General features: G+C 38.6%; 2 protein-coding genes across 3 annotated transcripts in view; both read right to left on the reverse strand.

The window, feature by feature from the left end:
- Positions 1–4,021, reverse strand: part of hnrnpl (heterogeneous nuclear ribonucleoprotein L) — a 36,162-nt gene extending 32,141 nt beyond the window's left edge. Inside the window, exons 1-2 of the mRNA XM_061898057.1 lie at positions 3,870–4,021; positions 3,346–3,464 (exon numbers count right to left, since the gene is read on the reverse strand). Of these exons, the coding sequence (XP_061754041.1) occupies positions 3,346–3,464; positions 3,870–4,013 (263 nt within the window). The 5' untranslated portion in view covers positions 4,014–4,021. The remainder of the gene's footprint in view (positions 1–3,345; positions 3,465–3,869) is intronic.
- Positions 4,022–5,787: 1,766 nt separating this feature from the next.
- The window catches only part of slc8a2a (solute carrier family 8 member 2a), a 140,654-nt gene continuing 131,880 nt past the window's right edge, over positions 5,788–14,561 (reverse strand). For both annotated transcript variants that reach the window (XM_061898061.1, XM_061898062.1), the window contains 2 exons: positions 13,795–14,064; positions 5,788–10,097 (listed from right to left, as the gene is read on the reverse strand). In XM_061898061.1, coding sequence (XP_061754045.1) covers positions 9,721–10,097; positions 13,795–14,064 — 647 coding nt within the window. In that variant the 3' untranslated portion in view covers positions 5,788–9,720. The remainder of the gene's footprint in view (positions 10,098–13,794; positions 14,065–14,561) is intronic.

The following is a 14,561-nucleotide window of genomic DNA, read 5'->3' on the forward strand; positions in this document are numbered from 1 at the left end:
TTTCCTGGAAAAACACGAGTGATGACGTTACAACGTCGATAAATGAATTTGTCGAGGACAAATTTTATCAAGTTGTTGCACCCCTAATTCAAACCCCCCTGGAACTGTTTTACCTTACAATGAATAATCGTGATTAATAATCATTTCAAAATTGATCAAAAATAATTGTGATTATTATATTGGCCATAATCATGCAGCCTTAGTGATAATGATAACCATGAGATGAAATGTTCATATCGTTACATCCATATGACACAGTCCCAATGCACACAATTTTATGCTAAGCAGAGGCACGAAGGGAACTGTTGTTTTTGGTGACCAGGCTCATTACGATCTGGACCAATTGATTCAGATTCACCTATGTGTGTAATGCTATGGCATCTTGTACCACGAACTAAGGCTTAGGTTGTGTTTCAGTTAGCGCACTTCTGTACTTGCACCTCACCATGTGTACTATGTACAGTGGGGCAAAAAAGTATTTAGTCAGCCACCGATTGTGCAAGTTCTCCCACTTAAAATGACAGAGGTTTGTAATTTTCATCATAGGTACACTTCAACTGTGAGAGACAGAATGTGAAAAAAAAAAATCCAGGAATTCACATTGTAGGAATTTTAAATAATTTATTTGTAAATTATGGTGGAAAATAAGTATTTGGTCAACCATTCAAAGCTCTCACTGATGGAAGGAGGTTTTGGCTAAAAATCTCACGATACATGACCCCATTCATTCTTTCCTTAAAGGGGAACATTATCACAATTTCAAAAGAGTTAAAAACAATAAAAATCAGTTCCCAGTGACCTGTTGTATTTTTTGAAGTTTTTTTCAAAATTTTACCGGTCCCCGAATATCCCTAAAAAAAGCTATAAAGTGCTTGATTTTCGCTATTTGCGATGAGACTATCCATTTCCCTGTGACCTCATACAGTGCTGCCAATGTAAACAAACAACGGCGAATAACACAGCAAGATATAGCGACATTAGCTCGGATTCAGCCTCGGATTTCAACGGTTTAAGCGATTCAACAGATTACGCATGTATTGAAACGGATCGTTGGGAGTATGAAAGTATTGAAGAAACTGAAGCTATTGAGCGAATAGCTATTGACACTATTCATAGCCATAGCATGGCCGAATAGCTGCGTTAGCATCGCCGGTAAAATGTGCGGACCAAACGATCGGGACTTTCGCATCTTGTGACACTGGAGCAACTTAAATCCTTCAATTGGTAAGTGTTTTTTTCGCATTAAATGTGGGTGGAGGTAAACGTAATATAGTTGCAAATGCATCTGCAGGTTATCCATACATCTCTGTGCCATGTCTGCTTTAGCACCGCCGGTAAATAGCATGTTAGCATCGATTAGCGTAGCATTTTAGCATAGATTAGCTGGCAGTCAACATCAACAAAACTCACCTTTGTGATTTAGTTGGCTTTATAGTTGCAAATGCATCTGCAGGTTATCCATACATCTCTGTGCCATGTCTGCTTTAGCACCGCCGGTAAATAGCATGTTAGCATCGATTAGCGTAGCATGTTAGCATCGGTTAGCTGGCAGTCACGCCGCAACCAAATATGTCTGATTAGCACATAAGTCAACATCAACAAAACTCACCTTTGTGATTTCGTTGAATTTATCGTTGCAAATGCGTCTGCAGGTTATCCATACATCTCTGTGCCATGTCTGTCATCGCCGGTAAAATGTGGAGACACTTTAGCACATTTAATGGGGGTCTGGCGACAGACACTTTCACATCTTCGGGCCAGTGGTGCAACTTGAATCCCTACCTGTTAAGTGTTGTTACACCCTCTGACAACACACCAACGAGGCATGATGTCTCCAAAGTTCCAAAAAATAGTCGAAAAAACGGAAAATAACAGAGGTGAGACCCGGTGTTTGTAATGTGTTGAAAATTAAAATGGCGGGTGTATTACCTCGGAGATGTCACGTTCTGACATCGCAAAAAGAGCGATGAACAGAAAGGCGTTTAATTCGCCATAATTCACCCATTTAGAGTTCGGAAATCGGTTGAAAAAATAGATGGTCTTTTTTCTGCACCATCAAGGTATATATTGACGCTTACATAGGTCTGGTGATAATGTTCCCCTTTAACACGGATCAATCGTCCTGTCCCCTTAGCAGAAAAACAGCCTCAAAGCATAATGTTTCCACCCCCATGCTTCACAGTAGGTGTGGTGTTCTTGGGATGCAACTCAGTATTCTTCTTCCTCCAAACACGACAAGTTGAGTTTATACCAAAATGGATACATGGATGATACAGCAGAGGATTGGGAGAATGTCATGTGGTCAGATGAAACCAAAATAGAACTTTTTGGTATAAACTCAACTTGTCGTGTTTGGAGGAAGAAGAATACTGAATTGCATCCTAAGAACACCAGACCTACTGTGAAGCATGGGGGTGGAAACATCAGGCTTTGGGGCTGTTTTTCTTCTAAAGGTCCACCCCATGCTTTGGGGCTGTTTTTCTGCTAAGGGGACAGGAGGATTGATCCGTGTTAAGGAAAGAATGAATGGGGCCATGTATTGTGAGATTTTGAGCCAAAACCTCCTTCCTTCAGTGAGAGCTTTGAATGGTTGACCAAATACTTATTTTCCGCCATAATTTATAAATAAATTATTTAAAATTTCTACAATGTGAATTCCTGGATTTTTTTCACACATTCTGTCTCTCACAGTTGAAGTGTACCTATGATGAAAATTACAGACCTCTGTCATCATTTTAAGTGGGAGAACTTGCACAATCGGTGGCTGACTAAATACTTTTTTGCCCCACAGTACACCGTGTACTCAAAATAGTTACGTTTGAAAATGTAGTAGTGTCCCAAATCCATTTCAGTCATTGCACACATACTGGAAATTATGCAATATCTATTCACTTCCTTTTCCACTCTCCATTTTAATTATTAATTCCATCCACTCCAGTTACTGCCACCCCTACTGCTATGTAGCCAAGATGGCAACTATCAAGGGTGGTTAGGATCCATCCCACAGATTTGTGGCTATTGAGTGAAACATCCCTGTGCTAATGGTGCACTGCATTTTGTCGTATTTACCAGTAAAACACTCGAAATATCAAGTGCATGTGCAATTACGTACTTTCAACCGCATGAGTGCATTCACACTAGTATGTAGTGCATTGGGAAAATCCGGATGTTACACTCAAATAGGTTAAAAAAGTGAGTGCTTAGTTACTTCTAAGTGAAACACCTGCACTGCCCTTTAATTTACGGTCAAAACGTCTGCTGCAAAAAAACGTTCGGGGGAAGTGAAGCATTGTTTAGATTGAGTCGCCCTAACAACGAAGACCTTTTTTCAGGGAGGTTTGATACCTGATAGCCCCGAACTCTTGCAAGGTTTCCACCAAGTCAGTCTCCACAACACCGTCAACTAAGCCCCTGATGTGCACGACCGGGGAGGGCAAGGGTTTGTGAGGGTCCTCGTAGCTCTCCTGCATACAAAGTCATAAAAAATTAATGATTTAAAACAATACGAGCAAGTACATGTGATGATGATAGAGGATTTACACAATGAGTCCAACAGATCCGCTAAAGCAGAACACTATTGAGTGAATTGAATGAGCATTTTAGCATTAGTAACAGTAAACATTTCTGGGTCATATCCATGTTTCAGTAAATATTTTATATTTTACTAATGTAGAGACTTTACTCGGTTAGCTGAAATGTTAGAAACACAACATAATACACTGCATGGTCACATTCATTGAATTCAGAATGGCTGGCAATGTAGCATCTTAGCTATCAGAGCCGAGAGAATGTATTTGTTGCAATGTTAAATTGCAAACAATAGCGAGAACTATTTTCTTAGCAGCTGAAACAAGAAGACACCCCCTGACCGTTGTCATTCCTCCGTCCTCTGTTTTCTGTCGTTTAGTTGCTCGGCCTCCTTCTCCGTATGATCGGCCCGCAGCGGTAGCCATCTTGTTCTGGACCTTGTGCCAGATTAATGTTGCGTTCACGGTCAATGGGAAATTGCGCATTTGCAAGTTAAATGAAACATCATCCGAACGATATACTTAAAAAAAAAAAGAAAAGAAAATAATTTGTTTGTCTTATTGTCCAAAACCGAATCTAAGCTTTCTAAGGAAATGTTTTATTTTCAGGCGTTTACTTTTTTCATGGATGCAATCAACAATGGTTAATTAGTGAGGTACGTATATGATTCCCTAATAACATGCAAACATGACCTCAACATAATGCGTCCATTAGGTACACCTAAATGGTCTCAAAAGACAAGATTGTAGGCCTACAAAAGACTGAAAATCAGCCAATATTAGTGAAAAAGAAACGATCACGAGTGCAAAAATTTGGAAACGGAGTAAATCGACACCACTCTGGAAAAACAAAGATTTAAAAAAGCTGCATAGCATAATAATACTTGCTCTGTTATGTTAAAAACTAATTACAACATCCGTAATTATCAGCTATCCATCCATCCATCCATTTCCTACCGCTTGTCCCGTTCGGGTTCGCGGGGGGTCGCCCGAGCCTATCTCTGCTGCATTCACGCGGAAGGCTCTTACACCCTGGACAAGTCGCCAACTCATCGCAGGGCCAACACAGATAAACAGACAACATTCACATATTATATCATAATTATCAGCTATAGAAGGGGACTTAATAGTGTCTGACTTGTCCAGCCCTGCGATGAGATGGCGACTTGTCCAGGGTATACATAGCCTTCCGCCCGATTGTAGCTGAGATAGGCACCAGCGCCCCCCGCCACCCCAAAAGGGAATAAGCAGTAGAAAATGGATGGACGGATTAGTGAAATATCACAATTTGTGTAATGTCTTACTAAGTACAACTTTAATGCAGTTACACTTCTGCTCCTCTCCCTAATAATCTGTGTGGAAATGCACGTTCCTTGTGCAACAATATGCATTCTGGTTAAAAACATTATATTTGGTTAGTGGTTAGAGTGTCCGCCCTGAGATCGGTAGGTTGTGAGTCCAAACCCCGGCCGAGTCATACCAAAGACCATAAAAAAATGGGACCCATTGCCTCCCTGCTTGGCACTCAGCATCAAGGGTTGGAATTGGGGGTTAAATCACCATAAATGATTCCCGGGCGCGGCACCGCTGCTGCCCACTATTCCCCTCACCTCCCAGGGGGTGATCAAGGGAATGGGTCAAATGCAGAGGACAAATTTCACCACACCCAGTGTGTGTGTGACAATCATTGGTACTTTAACTTTAGTAACTACAGAAAAAAGGCAGTGATGTAAAAGGTTTTTTTTCTGTATTGGGAAGCTTGTTGTGTTTATTTTGGACATTGCAAGATGATTACTTTTTTTTGTTTTGCTAATTGTGCTATTGGGTAAGTAGGTTAAGACATTTAAATAAACATATATATTCAGCCTGACCTTTTCATTGAGCTATACCTTGTTTTAGTTATTAATAATATTGTTATGTTTTAAGAAGATGCTGATCAAAATCATTCATTAATGTAAACATTTAATTTAATTGTATTTAAGAAAAAAATAGTCTTGGTTAAGTATAGTCTCAAATCCAAATAATTTATTTTGACTTTTGACACAACCCAAGTTAGTTTTTCTTGTTTGAAAAATATGATTATTTTTATTTTTCCAAGCTGCTATGCTATTCTTCTGGTTTTTCACTCCCTGAAAACTCTTTATGTAATGTAAAAATATCCTTCTTTAAAATCCCTGAACAATTAATCTGATGAGGACATTATAAGTATGACACATACTGTATACCAGACAAAAAAAAACACACATTTCAAATCCTAATATCTTTTCTAACATAATTTATCATTGTGTCTATATTATGTCATTTACAATATTTACAAACACTGTACATTCAATTCCAATGTTATAAAAAAAAAACAGATAAAGAAATTAATGATCATTTTAAACACAGTAAAACCACAGGCCAGTTCAAAGGTACAATGTGTCGAATCGATAAACATAAATGTCTTGCCAGTGTAATATTGATTCATGTACAGACCCTGTTTCCATATGAGTTGGGAAAATGTGTTAGATGTAAATATAAACGGAATACAATGATTTGCAAATCATTTTCAACCCATATTCAGTTGAATATGCTACAAAGACAACATATTTGATGTTCAAACTGATAAAGTTTTTTTTTTTTTGCAAATAATCATTAACTTTAGAATTTGATGCCAGCAACACGTGACAAAGAAGTTGGGAAAGGTGGAAATAAATACTGATAATGTTGAGAAATGCTCATCAAACATTTATTTGGAACATCCCACAGGTGTGGAGGCTAATTGGGAACAGGTGGGTGCCATGATTGGGTATAAAAGCAGCTTCCATGAAATGCTCAGTAATTCACAAACAAGGATGGGGTGAGGGTCACCACTTTGTAAGAAAATTGTCGAACAGTTTTAGAACAACATTTCTCAACGACCTATTTGCAAGGAATTTAGGGATTTTACCGTCTACTTTCCGTAAAAGCATCAAAAGGTTCAGAGAATCTGGCGAAAGCACTGCACGTAAGCAATATTACAGATCTTTAATCCCTCAGGCGATACTGCATCAAAAACCAACATCAGTGTGTAAAGGATATCACCACATGGGCTCAGGAACACTTCATAAAACCACTGTCAGTAACTACAGTTGGTCGCTACATCTGTAAGTGCAAGCTAAAGCTCTACTACGCAAAGCCAATTATCAACAACACCAAGGAACGCCGCTGGCTTCTCTGGGCCCGAGATCATCTAAGATGGACTGATGCAAAGTGGAAAAGTGTTCTGTGGTCTGACAAGTCCACATTTCAAATTTTATTTGAAAACTGTGGACATGGTGTCGTCCAGAACTAAAAGGAAATAACCATCCGGATTGTTATAGGTGCACAATTGAAAAGCCAGCATCTGTGATGGTATGGGAGTGTATTAGTGCCCAAGGCATGGGTAACTTACACATTTGTGAAGACACCATTAATGCTGAAAGGTACATAAAAGTTTTGGAGCAACATATGTTGTCATCCAAGCAACATTATCATGGACGCCCCTGCTTATTTCAGCAAGACAATGCCAAGCCACATGTCATAACAGCGTGGCTTCGTAGTAAAATAGTGTGGGTACTTTCCTTGCCTGCCTGCAGTCCAGACCTGTCTCCCATCCAAAATGTGTGGTGCATTATGAAGCGTTAAATACGACAGCGGAGACCCCGGACTGTTGAACAACTGAAGCTCTACATAAAACAAGAATGGGAAAGAATTCCACTTTCAAAGCTTCAACAATTAGTTTCCTCAGTTCCCAAACGTTTGAGTGTTGTTAAAAGAAAAGGTGATGTAACACAGTGGTGAACATGCCCTTTCCCAACTACTTTGGCACGTGTTGCAGCCAAGAAATTCTAAGTTAATTATTATTTGAAAAAAAAAAATTTTTTTTATTAGTTTGAACATCAAATATGTTCTCTTTGTAGTGCATTCTACTGAATATGGGTTGAAAAGGATTTGAAAATCATTGTAATCCGTTTATATTTACATCTAACACAATTTCCCAACTCATATGGAAACAGGGTTTGTAGTACATTCATTAATGTTTATTACAATAAGATTGGACACATTTTGGTGCAGAATAACACTTGAAACAAATTGATATGGATAGTGTTTTCTGCAATATATTAAACAAGAAGTTTATCTCCATTCATCCATCCATTTTCTCCCGCTTTTCCCTCTCATGACGTCTGATTCTAACAGCACAGAGCTGGAGGTAACTATGACAGTACAGTTTCTGCATACTCTTCCATATCATTATACAGTAGAATCTATAAGCAGATGTCGATGTAACCAAAACCAGCCAACATTGCTTGCGTGTTTATTGTGACGTTGGCTAGAGACAAAAGACAAAAAAAGAGGGGCACTAGCATACACACACAAGATCGTAACTTGAAGGTAAAGTATTGTACAGTAGTAGAAATGATTCGGATGACCCCCAACATCTTATCATTGTGGCATTTCGGACATTTCCTTAAAATGTCCTTAAAAAATCCACCCATAACCTTTTGAGCTATCTTGCCAACTAACTGATAGACCCACCCCGGAGATCACATAGCCTCCTGCATTGCAGGGGTAATAAATGCAATTAGAATGATTAATTTAAACTCAATTAAACACCGGAAAAATAAAGTTTATTATCTGTCCCTGTTCCTAAAATGAGACTTAACCATGAAATACAATAATTTAAATCCTTCAGATAGTGTATTGTTTTTACAAATATGTTACTCCTTTCTCCGAGTATTTTTTTTTTTTAACAAAACCTATTAAGTTAAAATTCACACTTTTTTAATTTTCCTGAGTTTTCACTCACTCCTGTTACGCTAACATGTTACCCATCTGAAAAAATTGAATATTCCACAAGTCACAGCCTATAGATCAAAAGTACTCAATTAATTTTAGGACTTTATCTATGACTTGGATGGAGGAGTATAATTTTAGCCTAATCTGAGTCCTGTTAACTTACACTACCACAGTGTATAAGGGTGTTAAGATTGTGGTTTTGTTTAATTATTTATGTATGCATGGTGCAATCGTATGTGTGCAATAATGTTTTCGTTATTACTCATTTTTAGTTTTTCATTGCGGTTTACTTTTGTTGCTGGATGTAAACATGACGCAGCTCAAGTGGCAGCTTTTTACTTTTTTATGTCCTCTGTGTTCTTTAAAGCTTCTGTCTTGTTTTTATATGTTTTTAACTTTTGGTTTAAACCCTTTTGGGACTGCACATTGAGGTGTAGCACTTTTGTGATGTTTCCGCTACATTAAATACTTTTTTGTGGACTTTTAGAATCTCTGCTGAAACCACATATCGTCCCCACTGTGGGATAAATAAAAGTCTATCATATCCTATCCATCTTAGGGAAACTTGTCAAATATGAAATACTGTAAAGTTAAAGTACCTGTGATGGGCCCATAAGCATTTTGAAGAGTTCAATTTGTGTATTATTACATTTTTACTATAGTTGATCAAATATTTTAGTTCATTTTGAGAGAATCAAACGGTATTGATTTGGTGGCATGGCCCACAACAAAAATTTGCTTTTGGAAAAACATTGTCTTAATAATGATTAAGTTTGCTAAAGGCCTGAAACAACACATCTTGACATACTCTGACCGATATTTCATTTAAATGAAATCAAATTTTATGTTTACAATAGCCGTATGTCGACATCGACTAATAAGAAGAAAATGACTAGACTATGACTTGTGGACTTTGACGAATTGTCGACATAAACGGGTCCAACTTGAAAAGGTTCCAATCTACATGAATTGGTTGTGTACATCTTAGACCCATTTTGAGAATAACAAACCAATACAGAAAGTCACGATAAAAAGAAATCAAATACATTGCAAAATAGAGGCATTACTTTGACATTTGTCTGAATAATGTCTAAAAAAAAAAAAAAGTGGGTTAATAGATTCAAATATCCTGATGAAAAACATCAACCTCACATGAAATCTTAGATAAAAGACATTCATTATGTTCCCATTTTTTTAAGTAACACTGTAGGCTCTTTAGTCAAAGCGATCTATGCCATGACAACCCATTCTTCAGACTGGAGTCCCATTCAAGTGTGTTTTTTGTACCATGGCAGCAGTTTGTCAGGTGATAGTGGGTTTTATCCAAGTGAGTGTCCTCTTCTTTCAAGAGAATATCTTATACATTTGTGCAAATATTGTCTCCAACTATGCTCTCTTAGAAGCCTTGAATATGGCAATAGGCCTCCAAGCTAGAGAAGAGGATGTAAAGGAACCACAGTCCGAACAAAAACATTGACGTCACAATTTTGGGGATCCGTGGGCCTCCCAGTTCTCCACCTATGGACAGCCTCCGGCGTAGCATCAACACTCCCATTGCGAAGAAGGCAAAAATGGTGAAGAGCGTGACAGAGAAGGCGAGAGAACCAGGGTCCACTTTGAAAACCTCACCCTTGGCTGTCCAATAGACGGCTGCCACAGACCAAGCTAAACCAATTCCCAAGAACACATTAACTGCATTGCTTCCAGTCACATTCCCCACGCATGCGTCTGCGTATTGGTCCTGGGTTGCAGCAACTTTACTGGCAAATGTATCTGGAGGGAAATAAACATTCAGGATTTCATAGACTGAATATTGATGTACAGCATTGCAACGTTGTGTCTTTGGGGTTCAGATCACACCAACAAAAACACACAAAGCAAGCACAGAATGACTGTAATGTGAACGCTTCTTGACACTTTTTCAGTGGCATCTCGGTTTTGGTTGATAAGTTGTTCCAATCTGTCGGGCAACAAACCGAATTGTTGGAAAAACTAAACATTTTAGAAATACATTCCAGACAGTCACATACCACAAACACATTTTATAGAGAATAACATGTAGGATTACTAAGTTTTGCGGTCGGGCACTCTGCAGAATGATACCCATAAATACAGACTATTGTGTTACATGCAATGTTTGGTCGTAGAAGAATCGAGGCGGGAGTACGAAAACTGGGGAAACCTTTTTTGTCACAAACCGAACTACTGTGGTCCCTATGATTTAATTGGTTCTGTTATGCAGCTCGTATTTCCAAAAACTTGTATTGCAAAACAGTTGAATTTCACTTAATTGAAATTAAGTGAAATCCATCTGTGCTTGGCCCCCCCAAAACAACAACATTTGAACATGTACAGTAACATACCTTTAAATATGCCATTATTAATGTTCTTGGTCTTTAGTGTTCTTGACGGTGCATGGTGTAATCAACCCAATTTGTTTCCTTTTTTACAATTAACCACTTAACAAGTCAGAGTATTAGTATGTCAATTAAATTATGTACCGGTATTATTAATTGTCTTTAACTTTTTTGTATTCAGGCTATTCAAATTTCCCACTAATTCACATTTTTCAAGACCACATCATGATAACGTATCTGACCTTCGTCAGATGCTCATAATTGTTAATTATGAGCATCTGACGAAGGTCATTATTCAGTTACTCAGTAATTATTAATAATAATGTTTAATAATTACTTGTTTTTTATTAATTTCTGGGTAGAATTTAAATGTGTCATATTACAATTCAATGCATCTTCTGATGGGCACACACTGGAGCACTGTCCCACAGTGATTTGTGTGGAACACACATGCACATTCACACGGCCGCTCTAAAGTGAACTGGCGCCTTTTTTTCTTTTAATGAACTTTGATTGATTGATTGATTGATACTTTTATTAGTAGATTGCACAGTACAGTACATATTCCGTACAATTGACCACTAAATGGTAACACCCGAATAAGTTTTTCAACTTGTTTAAGTCGGGGTCCACGTTAATCAATTCACTGGTGACTTGTCCAGAGTGTAGCACGGCCGGATGACAGCTAACATAGACGTTAGAGTCTAGTCTGCGCCCCGTTAAAGGTATTCAAACATACATTAAATGAAAGAGCAAGTAGGCCAATTGTTTCAGCCACCCTCAGTAATTTTACTCTCTCTCCATTCTTATAAAAAACGTTTTTATTGTTCTGGGCCCCTGCTCTGCTGCTCCTACTCTTGGCCTTTTTCTCAACTCTTTTCTGGTGCCTGGACTTGTGTATATTCTGGCGCCATCTTAACCCTGCTGAAGTTCGCTCGCGCTCACTTAAGAACCATAGCAAGAACGAATCGCGGTGTGACCCAATGTTCCCCCTCTAATTTTCATGCGTCTAAACGAATACACAAACTCCATGAGCATTCATTGGACCACATGTGAGCAACAACATACATGCACACTGTCGCTACACCAGCAGAACACCTGTCTCTAACCTGACATAACAAGGTCAATGTTTTATTACAACAATCAAATAACAGTATTCCTTTCAATTATAATATTTTATAATATAAGTGGCACTCAGTGAGAATGAAATAAAAAAATCTGTTTTGTTATGTATGCAGTATGTGTGTGCGGGTGGAGGGGTGAGGGGGACGGTGGGGGGTTCATGTACCCTGTCAGAGATCATTTTGCACAATGAGATGTGTGCTGCAGCACAAGCATGGGAGATACTGTGTCCAACTTTTTGACTGTAGAGCACATCATTGCAGAGTTTTTAATAGCGTATAAGTAGTCTAGATACAGCATTTTACAATTAACAGAAAAAAATTAACATTCTTAATGCGTGACACTAGAATAAGCTCAAACGGAATTGTGGAGTTAGGTTGTACTTATAGTGCTTGTTCATTTTGCCAAAATAAGAGGTAGCCTGCAGCTTTTAACTATTTTAACTATACGCTAACCGTCAAAACAGGCTGTTAATGACATTGATTGAAATGTGAACCATATTGCATTGAAACAAGTAGTTTGTGTGTGGTGTTGAAGTTGTCCGACTGTTTTTGTGGCCATGAATGCATCACTGGCTGAACCGAGTGTGTACGTTCTTTGGGGCAAATGAAAGCCAGCGGTTTCTGTCAATAGGACATACAGTTTGTTTGTTTTGGTGTGATTATGACAGAAAGTGACTATTTATGCTAGATAGTACTTTTGCGCTGATGTTGTTTTGATGTGGTTACGGCCGACAGTAATCAGTTTTGCTCAATACAATGATTATTGAAGGAGACCACCTCCTTCTCCTCCTTAGAACGTCTAATTTTTTATCTGTTATGACCAAATGGTACAGAAAAATAGTTATGTGTTTATTGTGTTTAGAGTTTAGGCTGGATTTTAGAATTGGATTTTGTGCACTGCATAGATTTTCCGTGTGTGCAGGATTTAGGAGAAGAGCAGTGCACAATTGCACAGTGGGAACATTAGTGTGGACAGTTGTGGACAAAACCATTTATTAGGAAGGGGCCAATGGAATATTGAAACAATTGGAATTAGAATATAGTATGACTTGTGGCTTTGTTTTCATTTGGATTCATTCGTCTGAATATACATTAGTTAGTGTTTGCAAAATCATTTTATCATAGAGTTTACTGGGTGTGTGTGTGTGTGGGCTCTCCTGGGCTGTGCGCCCTTAAAACTGTCATCACCATTCGCTTTTCTACAACAGCCCTGCTTTTTTTATAGCAGGGGTCGGCAACCCGCGGCTCCGGAGCCGCATGCGGCTCTTTAGCGCCGCCCTAGTGGCTCTCTGGAGCTTTTTCAAAAATATATGAAAAATGGAAATGATGAGGGGAAAAAAACTATTTTTTGTTTTGATTTGGTTTCTGTTAGAGGACAAACATGACGCAAACCTCCCTAATTGCCATAAAGCACACTGTTTGTATTAAACATGCTTCACTGATTCGAGTATTTGGCAAAAGCCGTTTTGTCCGACTAATTTTGGCGGTCCTTGAACTCACCATAGTTTGTTTACATGCATAACTTTCTCCGACTTTCTAGGACGTGTTTTATGCCCCTTCTTTTTCTGTCTCATTTTGTCCACCAAACTTATAACGTTGCACATGTATGCACAAAGGTGAGTTTTGTTGATGTTATTGACTTGTGTGGAATGTGCTAATCAGACATATTTGGTCACTGCATGACTGTAAGTTAATCGATGCTAACATGCTATTTAGGCTAGCTGTATGTACATATTGCATTACTATTCCTCATTTGTAGCTATATTTGAGCTCATTTTGTTTTCTTTAAGTCCTCATATTTCAATTTATATCTCATGACACACTATCTGTATGTAATATGGCTTTTAATTTTTTGCGGCTTCAGACAGATGTTTTTGTATTTTTGGTCAAATATGGCTCTTTCAACATTTTGGGTGGCCGACCCCTGTTCTATAGAAATGAAAAATAAATAGCAAACATCGGACTGAATATGACCAAAAGCATACTTACCAGGAAGAGAAGTCCCCAGAGCAACAAAAACGACTGCAGTTACAGAGTCTCTGAGGCCGACTGTGCAGCCAAAATGTGAAGCAAGGTCTCCAATGATGGCTGTTAAGAAACCAATGACTGATATGGACACGATAAAGCAGGCCCAGCCATTCCAATATTCAGTTGGCGGGACAAAAGCAAACACAATCTTCCAAAAAATGCACAACATGTGCATAAAATAGTCAAAGCAGTTCGGCACTGGCTGGTCTTGTCCCTCGTCGTCTCTATCGCCTGTTCAGAAAAGAAAACACATGTCAAGTCAGGCCCAGGGGCGTCGCCAGACAGATTTCACTGGGGCACGTGCCCCACTGTTGATCTGCAGTGCCCCAGTAAAACTTTCACCAATAAAAAAAACCGCTTCAGAGTTTTAAGTCTACATAACATAGACAACAGCGCACATACTACTTAGTATGGTAATTGATTGCTACTGTATTCACTCCACGTAACGATGAGCACATGGCTACTTAATACGGTAATTTTTTCACGTGTGGATCGAGACTTCAGTTGAAAGAGAGAGAGAGAGAGAGAGAGAGAGAGAGAGAGAGAGAGAGAGGGGATGAGATTCACTGCGTGAGGTAGGTGACGTTAGCCAACAACAATTTGTTAATTACATTATTTTGATTTTGATTTGACTCAAACTGTAACTCCTAGATGGATTAAAAAAAGTTATTGGCCCGCAGCAGGGATGAAGAAGCGAGGAAAGAGAGATGTAAGTGAAGTCCTAGCTA

This window comes from Nerophis ophidion, linkage group LG04 (assembly GCF_033978795.1).
Source record: "Nerophis ophidion isolate RoL-2023_Sa linkage group LG04, RoL_Noph_v1.0, whole genome shotgun sequence".
NCBI classification, from domain to species: Eukaryota; Metazoa; Chordata; class Actinopteri; order Syngnathiformes; family Syngnathidae; genus Nerophis; species Nerophis ophidion.